The 20218-nt window shown below is 41.5% G+C and overlaps 2 protein-coding genes across 9 annotated transcripts in view; one reads left to right on the top strand and one right to left on the bottom strand.

Moving 5' to 3' along the window:
* Window positions 1-5947, bottom strand: part of MAEA (macrophage erythroblast attacher, E3 ubiquitin ligase) — a 56001-nt gene extending 50054 nt beyond the window's left edge. For 2 of the 5 annotated variants that reach the window (XM_076335770.1, XM_076335767.1), the window contains exon 1: window positions 5809-5947. Coding sequence is in view for 3 of the 5 variants with exons in the window: in XM_076335767.1 (XP_076191882.1) it covers window positions 5809-5853 (45 nt within the window). In the remaining 2 variants the exon portion in view is untranslated. Of the gene's footprint in view, window positions 1-5662; window positions 5753-5808 lie in introns of those variants that run through there. The other 3 variants (XM_076335766.1, XM_076335768.1, XM_076335769.1) reach the window with 2 other exon arrangements.
* CTBP1 (C-terminal binding protein 1) overlaps window positions 4880-20218 on the top strand; it is a 257915-nt gene continuing 242576 nt past the window's right edge. For 2 of the 4 annotated variants that reach the window (XM_076335760.1, XM_076335749.1), the window contains exon 1: window positions 6551-6613. The gene's annotated coding sequence lies outside the window, so the exon portion shown is untranslated. Of the gene's footprint in view, window positions 4898-6550; window positions 6614-11928; window positions 11997-20218 lie in introns of those variants that run through there. The other 2 variants (XM_076335751.1, XM_076335750.1) reach the window with 2 other exon arrangements.

Below are 20218 nucleotides of genomic sequence, written 5' to 3'. Positions count from 1 at the left end.
AACTTGCTTTATTTAAATAAACAATAATGTATTGTAAGCAATCAAGTAATACAGCATCTTTCACATTCTGGGTTAGCAAATACTTCCGATATAGTGCTTCTTCAGGCTGTAAGCTATGGGAGGCCAAGTGTACAATGAAGGCAGTTTCTTAAGTTTACAAGGACTGATGGATTTTGCCAGCATGCCCTTATATAAAATACCCATCTGCCAAAACAGTACTTTCCTAAATCTATGGGCCCAAAAGGTGCACTATTATGCTGATCAATATAGGAACTACTGAAATGAAAGACCGTGGGAAGAGGTTTAGAGAGATAAGAAAAATTGACACTGGGTGGTCCATAACATCCAGTAAGAGCTCCACTCCTATCACACTAAGTTGTGAAGTGTTTTCCTCCTATTACAGTATCTAGCAAATGCTTGAAGCTCATCTTTATTCCTGTTTCCCAGCTCTTGAAAAACATTCACTATGCAAAGAATCAAATATTTCACAGATATTCTTGCTTTATGTCAACATTTAAAGACCCCAACATGTTAGCTACCATACAAACATTATTTCTATACCAGAAAACATACACAAACCAAACTCACAAGATCATAGGGCACTGTCCTGTGAAAACACTACAAATCGAGTATGCTGCAACTGTGAATTGCAACATCAGATAAGTATTCACTTTGAAGATACTAACAGGAAGTCTTCTGTAAAATGTTTGAGAGTATTTTTCTTGAACTATTTTTCTACAGGCACAATGGAGTACTGATAATCAAACATCTCTATCTCATGGCCACACTGTTACTTATTGCCTTTTACTGTGTTTTCTTCCTTCATTAATCACTTTAAAATGCATTTTACAGGGCGTGGGCAGGGGTGGAAAAGAGACCAATCCCCACAGGAGCCAACTCCTACTTTAGCTGCTTTCCAATGTCAAGCTTCTTCTGAAGTCCCACAGTATCAGATTTTTCTTAAAACACAGCGGCACACAGAGCCCAGTGCAGAAGAACAGCAGCAGTACAAAAGATGTCAGCAAACAAGCGTGACATGCACACATGATGTGTCAAAACAGGAAGTGCATTATTCAGCAACACACGGATGCTCGGTAGGGACATTCAGTGCACACTTGGTGAGTCAGAGCACCCAGTCTGAAGACAGATTTAGTGTGAGATATGAATGTTCACACAGAGTTAGTACAGAGCTGACTGTTACTAATGTCCATGTTTTGCTTATTGTGTCAACCTTCTACTTGAGAAACATCTCACAAATTGGGTAATGATCTAGAAGTGCCATATATTTTTTTGTATACTGATGTACTGAAAGTGCACTAGATGTTGCAAGTTCTGTTACTTCTGTCCTCCTCAAGTTCTGCCTGAACCGCTTTCACTGAGCAGCTTTTGCTGCTGTATGTTCAAAGTTTTGACAAAAGTACTCTGTAGCTCATAGTATCAAAGTACAACACTATGTTCAAGAACAACTTACAGTGAAGCTTATAAACAGGGGAAAAAATAAAGTAGTGCAACCAGTTATGCAAAAAATTAATCTTGCACCTTTTCTGCTTCAGTGGGAAAAGAAGTTGACCTAAACTGTTTGACATCTTCATTAGTGACCTACGTGACGGGTCGGAGTGCCCCTCCAAAGTTTGCAGACAATACAAAACTGGGAGGAGTTGTTAATATGCTAGATGGTTGTGTTGCCATTCATAAGGACCTCATAGGCTGAAGAAATGGACAAACAAGAACCTCATGAAATTTGACAAAGGGAAATGCCAATCCCTGCACTTGGGAAGGAACAACCACATGCATCAGTACATGCTGGAGACCAACAGCTTGGAAAGCAGCTTTGCAGAATAGAACCTGGAGGTCCTGGTGGACAAGTTGCCCATCAGACAGCAATGTACCCTTGCAGGAAAGGCGGCCAACAGCACCCTGGGCTGTGTTAGAAAAACCACTGCCAGCATGTCAAGGAAGGTGATCCTTCCCCTCTACTCAGCATGAATTAGACCCATCCGAAGTGCTGTGTCCAGTTCTGGACCTCCAGTACAAGAGAAGCATGGACATATTGGAGTGAGTACAGCAGAAGGCCACAGAGATTACTAACAGATTGGAGCATCTGACATATGAAGAGAAGCTGAGAGAGCTGGGATTGTTTAACCTTGAGAAGAAAAGGCTCGGGGGAAGTCTTATCAATGTGTATAAATACCTGATGGGGGGAGTAAAGATGGAGCCAGACTACTCTCAGCAGTGCCCAGTAAAACAACAATAGGCAATGGGCACAAACTGAAATACAGAAAATTCCATGTAAACAAATTATTATTATTTTTTTAATACTGTAACAGAGGTCAAACACTGAAACAGGTTTGCCTAGAGAGGCTGGAGTCTCCATCTTGGAGATTATCAAGAACAGTCTGGACATGGCCCTGAGCAACCTGCTTTGAGGGGAGGCTATTGGACTAGACTGTCTCCAGAGGTCCTTTCTAACCTCAGCTATTCTGTGTTCTGTGGACTCAGGATATACGCTTCATAAACTCCTATTCTCCTATCTGTTCCCCTCTTTTGCAATCAGGTAAACATGGTATTTCCATGAGAAATTAATATCATCTTAAATCTGCTGCCAGTATTTCCCCTGCCACAGCTGCCAACAAAAGAAGCCAAACAGCAGCTCTGAGAAGGCGCTCAAGTATTCTGTGCTTCTACAGCTCTCCTTTTGATCAGCTGTCTTTTAAAGCAGTTGCAGCCCAGCTAACCCTAAACTCTTGCCAATGAACAGCCCAGATAAGAATAAGAATATTTTCACAAGTGATCATCTCTGCTTTCAGGTCTTTGATCTTCCAGTTTCGGGGTCTTACTCCATATAGTTTGCTAGTTCAGTTTAATAATTATTCACACTTCCAAAAATACAGATGAATTATCTAGCTTCCTGTCATCACTTGTTTATTAGCATCTCAGCAAAGAACTATGATAACAATGTTCACATTCATTCGTTTTTAGATTGCCAGCTTTCACGTTACATGCTCTCAGATGAGACTAGCATAATTCTCTATCAGTAGGCCTTTTTTTTTAAAAAAAAAAAAAGATTCCACAGCACTTTGGAGGAAGAATAGCTGGCAACCTTCTTGTCCTTGAGAAGGGAGAAGGGATTGGAGTTGGGGGGAATATTCAAGTATTATTTTGTACACTTAAATAGCTTCCCTAGATTCAGCTGAAGGAGTCTATTTACTTCCCCCTGAGCTGAACTGCTGCAAGAATGGCTGAAGCATTTCCACTCCTGCAGCAACCACAATTCAGCTATGGAAAAGGGATTTCCCTTTGCAGTTTTAAGCACTCCTTCACATGAAAGGCACTCTGTGGAACATACTGTAAATGTAGAGCTATTACACAACTATTATCTAGTGGTGTTGGCATGAGGAAGCTAAAGGGAGGAAACAGGAAGGATATAAATACAAGTCTACAATCTTTTATATTTTACTCACATCAGGGAAAATCACCAGTGTCCAGAGCTCCAAGAGAAATATCTGAGCTACTGTGTTGGTGGACAAAATTTAAAAAAATAAGTGATACACATTCATTTCACACAGTGTTTGAATAAACTGGAAGTAAAAATTCACAGAGGCTCAGTCCCACAGAAACTTTTAGGCACCTGCTTCCTAATGAACAAAATGGGATTTGATATCAAACTGACTTTAGTGGACTTTAGCCTTAGTGTTCATTTCTCCCTGCTGCTTTTTCATCTCCACCACTAAAATGTTTTGATATATGACTCATAGTTAAGAAAATTTAAGAGGATGCATTCAAAAGATTTGAGCAGACACTGTTCTGGCAGGTTTTTTAAACAATGAAAAATGCTATTAAAGATTACAGGAACAACCCAGAAGTTGAATGTGTGCTGGGAAGAATCAATAAACATCACCTTTGCTAGGAAATTAAGAGTTTCAGTGCAAGAGCATCTCACCCTCTTACTATTTAGCTTCCCAACTTTACAAACAACATTCCATTCTCTTATGTATATTTGTGTTAAGATTTTTCAGGGAAAAAGAATGCTTGTGGAAATAAAAGAATCAGTCCAAAATATTCTCTACCTTTTAAATGGCTGGCACCTTGACAATTCATCTTAAGTCATAAGCAGCAAAACAAAAACTTGCGGATCCTCACTGCCAGTAATTTTTCAGGAATGTAACCAGCAAAACTGTGATAACAACTGGAATACATCTAAAATGCAGTCTTAAAATGATCTTCTTAACATTAAATGCCTTCACACTGTTCCGGCTGTGGAAAGTGCTAGAGCGCTCTTTACAGCTATTTCAAAATTTAAGCCTGATGCTGTCAGCTTTACAGTACTTCACGATGATAGAAAGAAGCCTTCATATGTAAAACAGGAATCAACACTTTGTCCTTCAGCTTCTTGGACCTAAGTAGAATGAATCTAGGAGAGTGGAGGACATGCAGAAGAAGAACATGGCTAGAAAGGCTGCAAAACAAACACTGCAAAGAGCACACAGTACTCAGTGTGTGAAAGCGCAGCACGATCTCAGTACAACAAAGTTTACTTTGAATAAACATCTTCTGTAGATGAAAAAAATGTTGATACACTGACATGAGAGATGTTTAAATAAGCATTTTGCAATAGAGATCCTTCTCCTAGCTCCCTTCCACAGTTATTGCTATTCATGTGGTAGACCTACTGTATATACAACACTACTTCAAACAAAGGTTTCCATTGATTCCTATGAGCATCATTCCTCCAGTTCAACAATACTTAGAGGCGATGACCTGAACGCTCAGTACCGAGTCCTTCATTTGCTTTACAATACCTAGTTAAAGCCAAAGACCAGCTACGCAGTCTTGGGGAAACCACCATCCTTCAGATAGACCCAGTACCTTAGCGAACACCCCATGCTTTCACCAAACCGTAAGTATTTCGCTTATTTGCCTCTGCAGGCCTCCAGCCTGTTCCAGTACATTTGTCCCTTTTTATATTTTAAGCTCATCTCCATCTTTGGGGGACCAAGAAGCCAGGGAACCATATTCTACTACCACCTCCACTCCCTCCCCTTTCACACGTCTCCTAACAACGCCACGTAGATTCAGCTCATCATCTGGGATGAGCATTTAAAGCAACCCTCGGTCTTCCTGAGCCATCATTCACACGCCCCTAGACCCTCTCCCCCAGCCTGACTCCGTCCGAGCCCTCTCCTCCCCTCACATCCCCCCTACGACCACAGCTTCGCCTTGCCCCAAAGACCTGGCTTCTCCCCTCCCTCCTCGGCCAACTCCTCCAGCTCTCAAGGACCCTTTTTCTGTCCCTGGTGTGGCCCGGGGGCCTCCCCCTTCACCTCCGGGCACGGAGACACCCGGGGAGAGCAGCATATTCCAGGCACGTCCCTCACCCTCAGCGGAGGGGGAGGGGAAGAGGAGAAGCCGCACCGGCATAAGCCGAGACGTCAAGCAGAGGAAAACGGGGACGGGCGGGCACCTGTGTGGCGGGAATCCCCCCACCCCACCCCGCAACGCCGGGGGGCCCAGGGGCTCCTGAGGCGGGGAGCGGGAAGGAAGGGGGGCCGGGGCGCCCGCCTCGCCAAGCCCTCATCTCCCCCTCGGCGCTGCTCCGGCGGGACACCAGCGGCTTCACCCCTCTCCCCCGTGCCGGGAGAGGAGGGGGAGGCTCGGCACCCACCTTGAGAGTGGGATACTCCTGCACCTTCAAAGTCATTGAGAGCTGAGCAGCTGATTCCTGCACCGCCATCTTGGATTAGGCACCAACCTCCTCCCTCCCCCTCCTCCCCCGCCCTCCCCCAGCCCGGACCGGAGGGAGCTACCTACAGCGCGCGCGGCATGACGGGCAATAAAGGCCTTCCTCCGCCCCATCCCTAATGGAGACGGGACGAACCAACGGCGCTCGCTCGCTCCCGACCGCGGCCCGCCCCTCACCCCCGCCGCCGCAGCGGCGTGGTACGCTCCGCGGGACGGTGGTGGAAGAGCAACAGCGGGGCGAGGGGCACCAACCAATGAAGGCCGCCCTCTCGCACGTTCCGTTCGTGAGCGTTGACACCGCCTTAGAGCTTGAGAAGCCGCGCCTGATTGGGCAGCGATGTGGAAATGGGCGGGGTCGCCTGGATGTGCGGACAAATCAAGTGGAACTACGGCATCGAGATAGGCGGGATTTTGGGGGGTGATGGACATCCAGCCACCCGGTCGCGATAGAGAGGGTTTTCCCGTCCTCCAATCAGAACCTTCGCTAGAGCTCAGTAGGTGGGACCTAAAAGTAAATTTTGATGGTGACTTAAAACGGCCGTTTTAACACCCCCCTGAGGTGTCCGGGAAGGGGAGGGGCGGGACGAGGGGCGGAGCCCGAGGGAGGCAGGGCGGAGGGCGCTTTGATTGGCAGGGTCCCCAGCCAACGCTGTGGCGCCGCCCTGCTGACGGGCAGAGAGCTGAGCGAATGTATGGCGCGTCTGGGGAGGATGGGCGGGGCAGCGGCGGCGGCGGCCCGGCGTGTGGCTGTGTGTATATTGGCTGGGGAGGGGAGGGGAGGGGGCCGCCCCTAGTAAGTTCCGTGGGGAGGAGAGAGTGAGTGAGAGTCAGTGAGGCGGAGGCGGCGGGAAGAGGTTTAAATAGCGGAGACAGCGTGAGTCCCCTTCCCCTCAGGTCCCTCTCCCCGGCGCCGGGCCGCCCTCCCCCTGCTGGGGCAGGCGGAGGCGCCCGGCGCAGCTTCCCTTCCCCAGCCCGCCGCGGAGCTGCCTGCCCTCACCGCTGGGGGGGGGGGGCGGGCGGGCGGCCCCGAGCCGCTTCCGAGCCGCTTCCGAGCCGCGGAGGGGAGGGCAGGGCCGCGGCGGGGCCCCGCTCCCGGGCGGGCCGGCCGGGCGGCCGGCGCTAAGTTTCCCCGGTGAGACGAGGCGCGGGGCGGGAGCGGTTCCCTCAGCAGCCGGGCCGGTCTCGCCTTCCCCGCGGGGGAGGGGGGTGGGGAGGGGGGTTGGCTCCCGTTCGGCCCTTGAGGAGCGCGCCCGGCCGGCAAGCAGCTTCTCCCGCCGGCCCAGCGCCCTTCTCCCGCGGCCGGGCGTGCGTGGGCGGCGCAGCCCTGCAGCTCCCTCACGCGGGGGGGGGGAGACCTCAACCCCCGCTGCCCTCGCAGCCAGGCTGGGGAGGGGAGCTGCTGCTGCCCCCCCCGCCCTACCTCACCCGCCCGGTGCCCGAAGTACCGGCATGCGCTACAAGTTTAGAGTAGCGGTTTTAAACTTTGGGGGTTTTCCTCTCTTTTTTTTTTTTTTTGTTGGTTGGGTTTGCGGGCTCCCAGCTGTATGTGGAGGGAGTTGTGGATCTCTGGCCGGTGTAACGCCGCGCTCAAAAGGCTTGCTTGTCTTGCTGACCTCTGTTCGGTCCTTGAGAGTGGTCCATGGGAGCTGGTGGGCCGTAAGGTGAAAAGCACTGGTTTAAATAAGCAATAATTCCTCTGCCGAGTGTATGTGAATGTTTCCATATAAAAAGGGACCCGATCCTGCAGACTGCCTCTACTTGTGTGTCTGAGGGAATAAAACCACTCTTGGATACTATTAATCCTCTGGCTATTGACATAAAAGCTATTTTCTTGATAATATGTAGAGGGCAGTGTCTTGAGATTCAACCATGACATGTGTCCTCTTTTAGTACCCTACATGAAGCTTCTCACTGGGATTTGAACACCTTAGCGAGTGAGACGGAAGGCACTTTGCCAGACCTTGAAGCTATTAGGTCTGCAGCATAACAGTAAGAAAGTGGAAACACACTGATCAGGAGCTGTATGTGCAGTGATACAAACTTTCTTCTGTTGTTGAAGTTGGTGGCAAAAGTTGTGTTTCTCCATGCAGGTGCTTGCCATTGTTTCAGGTAGTGTGCTGTTGTGGTTTGAGGCTTTAAAGAGACTCCAAAACCTGTGTCCATTAATAATCATGGTGTTTTTTGCTGTCTTTCCTAAACTGTGTGGTTATATTATTTCTGGTCTGCAGAAGACTGTAGAAAAATAAACACAAATATTTCCAGGAAGATAAAACACATTCAACTTTCATGGTTTGAAAGAGCAAGTCATATTTAACAAGTGTGTTTCTTAGGATACTCGGTAACATTATTTATTTTCAATGTGCATAGGCCCCGTTGCACTGAGAGCATCTTCTATCCACCACAAAGGGCTGGTGGTAAACAAAAGAAAATGTGTGAAGTCATGTAGTCGAGCATTAGATTCTCTTCAGCTTTGGACTGCAAACTATTTACTTGTGTTTACTGTCAGCTGCCCTGGCATTCAGTCTGGTACTGACCATAATCAGCAAATGTATGCCTAAATGTAATTTGCCAAGCCCACACCAGGTGCAAAGCCTTTGTTTAAAAACTATATTAGTAAAAACATTTGTGTTAGTTACACCTGGGATTAACATTCATGTCTAGACAGGATCTTGGGGCTGGATTCTGCAAGAGGATTTGTGTAAGGAGGATTTTGACTCCATTAAGGCTCTGTGCAGGGAATGGTTCACCTGAGCTTGTCAGGTGGAGGACTGAAAACTTAGCTCGATTGTTGCTGTATTTACAAATGTAATTATGTGGCATTGTGAATTCTTCCTGTTGTTCCTGTCTGTCTTAAATATTCTCTAAGCTAATACTTAGATGGAAATTTGCTGTTCAATATTCCATATCATTGATGTTACTGAACAGCTTGAACTTGGCATACTTTAACTCCTTAGGCCTGTGACGCTTAGTGGGACTGAAGAAGTGTGACTTTCCATGTAATTTACCAAGTCATATGTGTATTTGTCAAAAAAACTTACTTGCAACAGATTTTTTGTATGTAATTCCTTAATGTTGCTTTCTGATAATACAGTAGCTGATTTAATGTAACACAAACATTCTATGGATGCAGGTTACGTGCTCAGACTATATCTGTCTTTAAACTGGAGAATTATTGGTGAAGGTTTGTCAGACATTAGTAGCCAAAGTTAAAGGGTTTGCTTACTGGAACAGATGGCCAAGCAACCATCATGTCAGAGAAAACAGCATGTATTCCCTGTATTCTTGGTTTAACACAAGAGGGAGCATGTCTAATCTTTAACCTTTAAATATTGCAACTTCAGAGAGGAAGCTTTAAGTGTTGAGTGTCAACTAGTTTATGTTCTAGTCTCCATGTGCAAATATTGATACAACCTATGCATATTTCTGGCATGTTTTCAACTTTAGGTTGCAGCTGTTGATTTATAATATAAATGTTGGCATGATAAATGTGGAGATAAGAACTAAGCTAATGATCTTTTGAACTGGTTAAAATCTGTAGTTTCCTGCTGAATTTGACAAAATGTTTATGGTTATTATTATTCCTGGGTATGGTTATTCATATACAGAGGTTGTACTTTGTTCTTTAATATTAGGTTAATAAATGTCTTCTGCTTAACCTACCATACAAAGTTATAAAGCCGAGGCTTAATTTAATTAAATTTAGTTTAATTACCAATACAACTTTGCTTTTACAGTTCTTATAAATTCTACCGCTTTATTCTTAAATAGGAAATACAAATTTGGATCTACTAAGAAGGTCTGTGTACTGTATCTTGTTTATTTTTCCTTGTCCCCTAGTGGTGTAAAAGGAAGAATGAAAATCAGCTTCCATTTTGTATTTCTTGGCCTTGTCCAGTTGAATCATAATCTATTAATGTTTGTCCTCATTTGGTGTCCTATTAATGTGAATTAGCAATTAGTTAAAATTAAGCAGTGCGTACAGAATACTCCGAACCTTTAGGACAACCTTACTCATTTGACGGTATCTTAAAAATATTTCCAATAGTCTTCTGCTTTGCTTCAAATTAATGATGAGAGAAAGAACACCTGTCTACCATTAAGCATTGCATGCAAATTATGTGTCTTTCAAAAACATAAATACTCTGTACGTTATTTGGTGGAGCAAAGCAGAAACCTTAGTGCTCTGCTTCCACGTGCCCAAGAAAACTGCTGTGGACTGAGATTTTACTGCACTTGCTTCTTTTTCCTCTTTGTGGACATTATAACCTCTGTGCCAGGGTGGCAGAAGTGAATGCGTGTCACCATCATTTCTCATTTTAGCAGATGAGACTGGCATAAGCCAGTGATGTAAGGTCCTGTGTTGGATCAGCACAGGTTGCCCCACTGGCCAGAAGAGCTCTCTTCCCCTGAGCAGAATGATGGTGATCGTACTGTCCATCTTATAATGGAGAAGTAGAAGCCTTCGCTGTATTGTTCTGGTGAATTATGATGTTTATGAAATATCTAGGACCTTACTTTTAATCTATGTTAATTTTTTCTTCTGAACAATGGGAGAAATTTTGGTATTTCTTAACAACTACTGTGCACAGCATTGTACAGAATAAGGTGTTAATATCAAAGCAGCTTGTCTTCAAAATATGCCAGGCAGCTGTCTTTGTAAGACAGAAATGTGAGATGACCTGTACTAATCTCAGATACCTTGAGACAGATATTCAGTAAGAGTCATGACTTTTAGAAGATAATGAGGATTTGGAAAATGGTAAGCTTTTGGAGTATTTTGAGAGAATTCCTACTGGGGAAATCGTTGCTTCACTGCGTTATTCACAGCAACTGAGCATTTTTAATGGATTGCTCCATTTTAATGGATGCTACTTCTTTTTATATAATACATATGCAACACTACTGCAGAGTCAGAAATTCATAGAGAGCAGAGACACACCTTTTGATGAACAAGTGTTGATATACTGAGTTTTGTAAGGATCAAATGAGCTGCCTGTTGTCTTGGCTATTCCATATTGGTCAAAAGGGGCAAAACTTACACTTTGGTTTTCTTGCCCAGCAGACTTAGGCTGTTGCACAATTTTTGCATTAAGTGCATATTTTTACTTTAAAAGAAAGTAATAATATGACTGTATAGTTCTTTTCTGGTATTGTAATTTTAAGCTTATAACTGAAGAGTGTATTAGTGTATCTGGCTTATGTAAATAGGCTGGAGAAGTTGGTGTTTTTATTTCTGTATCTGAGAGGAAATTACCAAGAGTGTAAAAACCCAACGAACAAACAAAAAAAAGCCCCCACCAACAAAACCCAGCGATTAACAACAGCAGGAGAGATTGCCCTGACGTGCCACAGTTTAGAGCATCGTTGTAAAGTAGTAATTGCAGATCAAATGCTTTGTTTCCTTATTTTAGCATGATTATAAGGACAATTTCCTTATCAGGGGAAAATGTAGATGCACTCAGCAATTGAGGTTACAGAGTTGCCATAATGGATTAGAGTTGAGACCTCAGTAGAGGCCATTGTCTGTGCTGAATCAGCTGTGTGAGCAGACAATTTAATATCTCGGTTACTAATCTGGTACCTTTCAGGCAATGCATGTGTGTGAAAGTTATTTAGAAATTATTCCGTGTTTACGCAAACCGGTTTCCAGGTGTCAAAGTGTTTATTAACTTGCTTTTACAAAAAAAGGGGGGGGGAGGGGGCAAAATTCACAATGTAGCTCAAATTCTTGTGAAATCTCATTTGAAAAAGAAGAGCTGTATTTGCATAAAAAATGGCATGTGGGACTTACTGAACTGATAGAGTGCACAGACTCCTCTAACTTTCTGAATGGTCTAAATGGATGTTTTAACATGCAAAGGGGAGGGGGCTTACCTGTGAGTGATTTTTTTTTTTTTAGCCATGAGCAGTTTTTGGTTTATGCTCTGAGTTACAGCCCCCTGAAAAATGGGGGGGGGGGGGGGGGGTTAGAAAGAAAGTGCTGACACAGCCTTAACTACAGAGCAGTGCCCTGCGTGCTGCTGCAATAATTGTCCAGGCAGTGTTTGCTGCTTTCCTGCCATTGTGCTTTACATTCCTTTAATTCATTCCATTTTTAACTTTCTGAAAGTTTGATATTATTTAAAGCCCACGACGTGTGTGCAAAAGCCAGAGGAGCAAGGTTGTCAGAGTAGCATGGACTTGTTAATCTCAGCCTGATCTTGTCAGTAACAGCAGAGCGGAGGGAGAGGAACTCCGGCTGGGGCAGCGCTCCAAAGGTTTGTCTGTTATTTTTATACCTAAATTGCGTCTTGGTAGCAAACTATTCAGTATGCGGAGGGTTGTTCGCGATCTGTAGGTTCCGTAGTTGCGGATACGTGTGCGTTTAGCCGTGTTGTTTGTTTGCAAGAGGGGAGGTTTGCCTCTGTGTGCATCGGAGAGAGCGAGTGTGTGTTACGACCGGGGAAACGCTGAAGAAGAAGAAACCCTGTTGGTTCTCCATGCAAATGACCGCTTTGGTTGTAACAAAAGCCTTGATGTTGGGCTTGGAAAAATGATCTGACAGTGTAACAACCCCAGGCCACTTTCGCCATGTTTTTGTTTATTCATGTTTCATTCCGTTTTCCGTAGCTATCTCGCAGATGTTTCCAATTTCGCTGGGTTTTTTTACACCGTTGAGCCTTTTTGGAGTTAGCAAGAAAATGTGTGAAAGAATGTTAACAAAACAGAGAGGTGTTGCAGATGTTTATACTTTAGTTCTTGCGTTGCGCCTGACGATACTGGCAAAGGGATACAGTGCATATGAAGGAACGTAAGAAGCATCTGTTTTAACTACCGAGCTTGTGATTTCGAAATGAGCCCATTGTAACTTGAATATTAACATAAACAGATGAAGTGAGCACGTTCCCGGTACAATGTGGCTAGTCGAGATCTCATTTGTTTGCTACTGTTTTTGAGGAAGGAAAAAAAAAGGCAAGTAAGAGCAAGGAAAGGAATATCTGTGACACAACATGTATGCTGCTAGATAAACTCCTGCCATCTCGGAGTGCCTTTAAATATTTGAACAGCTTCTGTTAAGTCAAATAAAATTGGTTACCATGAGAAACAAAAAAGTCTGATAGAATAGTTGAGCACCCTAATGAAAATCTGAATGTAAAATTGTTTTGGAACCATTCGAAGAATTGAATTAGACAGAAAATCTTTTTAATAACAGTCATAGTAACACATTTAAACATTTTAGCTTCTGAGATCTTGGAAAACAACACACACAGGACAGAAATAGCAGAGGCGGATGGTATGTTATCTCACAGTCGCATAAATTGACATGTAATTGTCTACTAATGATATTAAAATCAATCTCTGTGTAGGATTTTGTGCTTGTTGAATGTATCGAGGCATACACAAATAAAATCTTAAATCTTAAAGGACAATGATTCAATGTCCGGAGCCAGTGGTTAAATCAGATGTGGTAACTATGGTGAGAGGTAAAGTTACTTAGCTTCTCACAGAGCATACATATGTGGATTTCTTTTCGTATAATGGAGATTAAGGAGAAAAGGATTAGAAAACCTAAAGAGAAATTTTGAGCAGGAGACCTGTAGCCTTGCTCTGGGAATTAACACTGAGGAGGCTTATAGAACAGAGGCAGGGTGGAAGTAAACACTCTCTTGTAATATATGTTGATGATAATTCTAGAAAGGAATCTTTCTGGTTGGGAATATCAACAGCAGCTCACGCATACAGGAATGAAATCAATCCTCTCCATATTAAAATAATCCTCCTACTCTAAGGAAACAAAAACAGAACCCAGCATAGATTTTTACATTACCAAGTGACAGCAGCATAAGATCAGGTAAAGTCTGATATTCTGAATTAACTCATTTTAGGTTCTTGCAGAATTAAGTGATACTGATTTATTTGGATTGCATAGCATTCCTATTTTTAAGCATGCATATGATATGTATTTAGGATTTTTTTTTTAAACTTCAAAAATGGCGGTCACATGAAGTGGAAAAGAAATTCAGAGCTTAGTGTTTTAGCTGGTAAACACTGGGGGAGTTTGACCTGCAGCCAGAGACACTTTGACCATATTTCTGATTTCCTTGAGTTGAGAGGGTTCAGCGTTACCCTGAGCTTTTCATGGATGAACTTCACATTATGCTGATCAGCTCAGAAGGATATGGGAAGGATTGTCGTGCTTGCACATAGAAGTCGTATGTTCTGAGAGAACCACCAGAGATACTAATTAGTGATTAGCTATTTGGAATACTTAGGAAACCGAAAGGGGAGAGGTCAGGTTTAATTTCCAGTATAGAAGGACCGTTTCCTTATGATAGTGAAAAGTACATTCACTATTACAGTGCAGACGCATCTTGGGGTTTTAGGGTATGTTCAGCTTTCTAGTAATAGAGGTTAAAACGTACTGGGGTTTTGGCAATGTATTAGAAATATCTTTAATAAAATGTTTTAAATTTTTGAGTTTCCCCTCCTCCCTGTCCCCCCACCCAACACAGTGGTTGAAAAACACTTGTCTTATGGGAAGTCCACAGGGGAACTTGCAGTTCAGCATAGTCTAGACACTTAGTGTTAAAACTTTTAAGGTGTTTATGGATTTGCTAGGAAACACTTTCAGCTTTTTGTGGGTCATAATCCCACACTTCCCTTTCTCAAGTGTTCTAAGAGTGTGTTATCGGATACCTGTTTAGCAGACAGCATTCACTGCTGCGGTGCAACAGTGTCGGTTAAACCTGGGAATGGAATGTACGCTTTTGGACTTCAGGCAAAATGGTAAATAATAGACCCAACAGCAACGTAATTCATGTTCGTTACACGTTGTTTTCACAATAGAAATGATCAACTCAAAATGTATTGATTTTTGTATTTAAATTGTGATTTCTTGAAAAGTATTGAAAACTCACTCGTATTCTGCCCTAATAGGGAGGAAGAGAAGGAAAAGGAATTCCTTTGCTGCTGTTAGTGGACAGTATTTTGCTTTTTTCCCTATTGTTGGAGTTGACATTTGAATGGAATGGTACACTGTTATTGCATTAATAATGGATTATTATTTCAGATGAAAATTTTTATTTATGTAAAGATTGCTATTTTAGATTGAAGCAGAAAGCTTCCATAAACTAGAGCAAAATTTAGATGTAGCTATTGATGTGTGACAATTCATTTCATTGTTCAATGTATTTTGAAATTGTTTTATCACCCTTCTTTATTAGGATGTACTATATTTAAAGTGATATATCTAGTATTTCAGGCACAGGACACTGTACAACCTAATGGCTAGGACAGTTGAATCGGAGCAAATAGTGTTTTCCTTGCTTTGCTATTGGATTAGGGCAAGTCAATTCACCTTTCTGTTTCTGTTTTCCATCTACGGAAGGGGTATAATGGTAATTCCTTTTTAAAGTACTTCAATATCTACCAATCATCATCTATCAATGAAATTTCGAGACAAGCAATATTTTGTCTTACAGAGGCACACATGACCAGTAGATGGTGGATCTCACATAATTGCATCAAAAGTCATTAAGCATTAAAAGAATTAAAACACTAGTGATTTGATAATAAAGTGTTTCCAGAAGAAAGCTCAGGGATAGTGCTGATAAGATATTTCCAGACTGTTGTTGCTAATTTAGAAGTTTTATAGGTAGCTGAATATCAGCTGGCTGGTTAGTACCTTGTTATTGAGTATTGACAGATTATCAATCCCTGTTTTAAAATTTCAAACAAAAGATGGGCCTTCGTTGACTTGTTGAGCTGTTCTGTTGGGATTCAGCCAGAAGTGTAGTTTTAGCGGCATCTTAGGATGTTGGGAAAAAAAGAACTCTCCATTTCCCTAATGAGACGATTTACAGTAGTATCGGAGAACCTCTGGCCTTCTCGATTATATTTGTAGATTGCAAAAACAAGAAATGCAAGATTGAGAATTCCAGTGCAAACAGCCATGTTTGTGCTCAATCTCCAACAGCTGAATAGTTTCACTTAAGTCACTGGGTCTACTGAAGTGAATAAGGATTTTCAGGACTAAAGTTTACAGTATTTATCTTGTTCTTTTTGTGCATGGTCATGGAAATTCTCCAATGCAATGCGAAGTCTGACGTGATCTCAAGATCTTTGAGACGATTCTTGCTCCATTTGCACATCATATGAAACTGTGTAAATTGGTTTCAGGTGCAATGCAGGGTATATAGGATAGCTTAATGCTGAAAAAGCATGAAGCAAAATTTAGAAAGAATTAGAGTGGACTGTCAGCCTGTACAGGTTATTCATCACAGTTCACAATAAGGCTTATCACTTGTGACTTGCCAAGGACTGATCCGTTTAATCAGTTGCCGGAGAGGAGCAGTTAAATACTAAATTTGGTGGTAAAATTTAAGAAATTATAGTTTGAAGTACAAATTGTGTCTTAAATTTCCACAGTTTCCTTCATGTGCTACTCTGCTTCAATTATCTACTAGTATCTTTATCGGTAGCACAGTCAGTATTCTGTTACTGAAAATGGCTATTTGCTGTTTTCTGTTCTTGGATATAGTTGAAACAGCCCCAAACACTTTTTAAAATATACTTTTATTTTGTTGTTCAAAGAACAAGATTTTATTCTAAGAAGAACTTTAGAATCTTAAAAACAAGTTTCTCCAACAGTTTTCCGATTGACAGGAATATTTTTCTTCATCTGGAGAACAAGCCAATATGGCTTATTTTGTAAAATTTGTTTATACAATGGTATTTTCTGTCTACACAGTGCCTGGAGTATGTCTTTGCACGTAAGTAATAGGATAAAGAAAAGTTTTTGTATCTAAACAGCTTCTGTTTATGTTTCTCAGTAAGAAGTGTGTGTGTATGGAGAAGGATTCTTTTAGCTTTGAGAAACTGAGTGCATGCTCTGTCTAGTAAATTATGTCATTTGTAGCTTGGTAAATCTTAGAGCATCAACGGCATGACAGTTTCCCTTTAGAACAGTGAAGATTAGGTAAGGTTTCTGTGGAAATCATTATAGCTTATGCTATGTTGTTAATGTATTTCTCCACCTTTCTCAGATAACTGTGCTTGGGTTTTGTAGAGGAAAGTTAACCAGCGAGAATGGTGTGAACTGGTAATGCCTGTGCAAATTGGAATATCTTCCATGTGTTTTGCAAGGAAATAATGACAGTTTGAAAGCTTTTGTGTGCCCTTTTTTGTAGATCTTTCATCATTTCCCTGCTTTGCTTCCCGATACGCCTCCAGAAAGAGTATGGCATGACATTTTCTTATATCTCCTCTTAAATTGTAATATGTATGTGTACGCCCTCTTCTTTTTTGGTACTTTGTTTATGCTGCACTGTGACAGACAAGTAGAGATAGAAGTTGATACTGAAAGAATATATTATTCTAAGTACTTCTAAGCATAGTATCTTTTCCTGAACGTCCACTCTTCTTTCACCCTGCATTTTTGCAGTGAGGGAGTGATATCAGTGTCATAGTCATTCTGACTTTTCCCTGTAAGTGATGTGAATTTGATCTAATGCAGTTAGTATATCATTCCCCAGGCCGTCTGGTAGAAATAGATACAAAAAACAAAGTCCATGATATCCATCAATGTGAGTTGAGAGAGGAGGTGACTAGTGGAGTTCAGACTGTGAGACACAAAGAGATCTGTTACACTTATGTTGTTGTGCACGGGTTGATGTGTTTCCCCAAATGCTGGCACAGACATTAAAGAAAAGATCCTGTTTACTTTTAGGGTCAAAGTATCTGGGAAAGATTCTCTTGAGAAAAAATTGCCATTTCCCATTCTACTCAATAACTGTGGGACAGGAAATTGATTTTGCAGATTTTTACCTCCTGGGAAGTCAGGTTGAAGAAAGTGAAGATTGTGGTAGAGTCATTGCACTATAAAAGTTAAGTAGATGAAATCCTTTAATCTATTTAAGATATACTGTATTACTTTCAGCCCTGTATTTTGTTATGCTGGTGAAGATGTCAAAAACAAGGTGATGTATTCATCCCTGTATGAGCAATTCAAAATTTAACTTTTCTGATCCTGACATGACTATATCAAAATAAACACACTTGCATCCTGTTTGTGTATCAAGGTTTCTGGACCTTATTGATACTTATTTTCATAGAATCATAGAATCATTGAGGTTGGAAAAGACCTCTAAGATCATCGAGTCCAACCGTCAACCCAACACCATTTTGCATAAGACTTAATTAAATCTGGGTCACATTGCTTTTAACTTGAGCACCTCTGCCTGCCCAGTTAAGAGAGGACTTAACCTGTGGCAGTGCTGAAAACTTGTACGGAGAAGACTGCCTGCTCCTGCTGTGACTGGGGGGCAGCAGTATAAACCTATAGAGGACAAGAAGTTAGTGGTAGAGTGCGCAAGTTCTAAGAATAGATAGTTTCAAGTTTCTAATTAGCATTGTACAGCAAAATTAGTAGATACATAGATAAGTATAGCAGATATTTTAAGCACTCTTTAATCTCATTCTAATTTTTGGATGCTTGCATTTGATTTTAAGCTATTTTGTCCTGTATTTGACTACATCTTTACTGCTGTTCCACATTATTTTTTGCAGTGTTTATGGTTGGTTGACAGTGTTTTGCCTTGCAGTAGCGTGTTCTAAATGTGTATCTATACAATTTTTTTTTTCTGATTTAGAACCCATTGGTGATAGCTTTGCCTGCTAGTCACAAGTTTCCCAGAAATGCCAATAAGATTTTCTGTTCCTTTGGCTGTGTTTCTAGATGGAGCAATGTCTGAATTAGGTAAGGAAAGGCACAGCAGCCTAGTCTTGAGGTGCTTCATAGATTGTGATTGTCCAGATCCATCCTGGGAGAAACGGGTAGTCTGTTAGCAAGCCTGAAGATGTAAGTGGGTGTTTTCTGGTTATAGAGGTATATAGGATAAAATGCTAAACTGACCCTTCTCCTAGCATACGGGCAGCATGTTCTAATGAAAATTATGAGTATAGTCTTGAAAGTTCCTCAGTGTGTTTATGTTCGCTTCTGTCTCAAGAAACAACTTTTTGTCAGCTGTTTTCTATCCCAATGCTTTGATTTTGTTGGCATTTTTCCATCTTCATAATAATGATGAATCAGATAGAGTATAGTCAGCTGGAGATCCTCAGATTATATCAATGGGGGTAGAGTCCAAAATCTTTTCTAGTGTTTTGGGAAGAGGCAATGACATATTCTGACACTTGAAAGGTAAGGTTGAAGTGTGCAGAGCACCATGCTATGTATTTCTGCTGTATGTTTTGGGAGTAGTGTGAACAGTTGAACTGGTGTCATTTTCAGGAAGCCACTTCTTTCAGTGACAGCCATTTCCATAATGTTATTTACTGTGAATTCTGACAATGTCATAATTAGAAATTAATGTTTGAGAAGAAATGATCTGGACATGGAACAGTAACTTGTTTAATATCCAGTGTCAATTTTTCAACTCTTCCTTAAAGTTCGAGTACCCCTCCTTCATGATACATTTAATAGCCTTGTGTTATAAAAAGTGAGGGGTTTTGTGTAGAGTCTTAACTGTAATGTTCAGACTGGGTTAACTTTGTATCCTGAAAGGTATCGTCTTAATTTCATCATTTGGCTTTAAACTTTAATTACTAAAACATTTTACCATTTATCATCTTCGTTAATGGATTCACAGGGGGCTTTTTTAGAGGTATGAGCATTAATTTCTAAGAGTATGCTCGCTGTAGTTTCAGCATTCTTTCCTAAATTCATAATTGGTATAAAATCGGTCTTAGTTGGCACTAATCAAGTTTGAGTAGTTCTGGAAGAAGTTAGTGTGTGTATGTGTTGAAGTCCAGGAAGCCAGTGTATACCTAAAGTTGCTATGAAGGCTTTTTTTGAGCTAACGGTTATTTATTGTAAGGATAGAAAGTCTTTTATGTTAGTAGGCTGTTACCCAATGCCAATTAAAAATGACAGTCGCTGTCGTTGCAAACAGTAACCATTGAATACACAATAAAAACATCTAAAGCAGACTATTAACTGCGAAGTGGCTACAGATATGCAGTGCAGATATTAATTTGTCCTATTATCTTAAGAATTTAGCCTAGAGTAAGGAACCTATCTCGTGATGTGTTTTTATCTTAAATTAGCTTTTTTGCTATTAGCAGTCTTTGCCTGTGCTTTAGAGCCTTGAAATGAAAGGCATGATGTAAACAATAGGTATTATAAAGATCAGATAATTTTAATGTGATTTTTTTAAGAGGTATTTAGGAGTTCTGGCTTAGACTTGGTGCACTTTGATAGCAAAAATGTTATGTATTTCATCAGCTTGGGATTGCAGTAAAATTTTAATTTAGAAACAGTGTTATGCCCAGCTACTTGTCAAAATAATCCATTTCTCTTTATACTAATGGTTGCATTATTTAGTTTCACTGCCGTGAAAGTTTTACAGAGTTTGCAGCCTGATGCAGTATTTTTTCAACTTGGTGTTCACATTGATGTCAAGACTGACAATAAAAATAGGTCTCATAAAAAGAGTAGGATAAG

Source organism: Aptenodytes patagonicus, chromosome 4 (assembly GCF_965638725.1).
Source record: "Aptenodytes patagonicus chromosome 4, bAptPat1.pri.cur, whole genome shotgun sequence".
Taxonomy (NCBI): Eukaryota; Metazoa; Chordata; class Aves; order Sphenisciformes; family Spheniscidae; genus Aptenodytes; species Aptenodytes patagonicus.
Note: the sequence above shows the minus strand (reverse complement) of the source record. Positions and strands in the feature narration are given on the sequence as shown.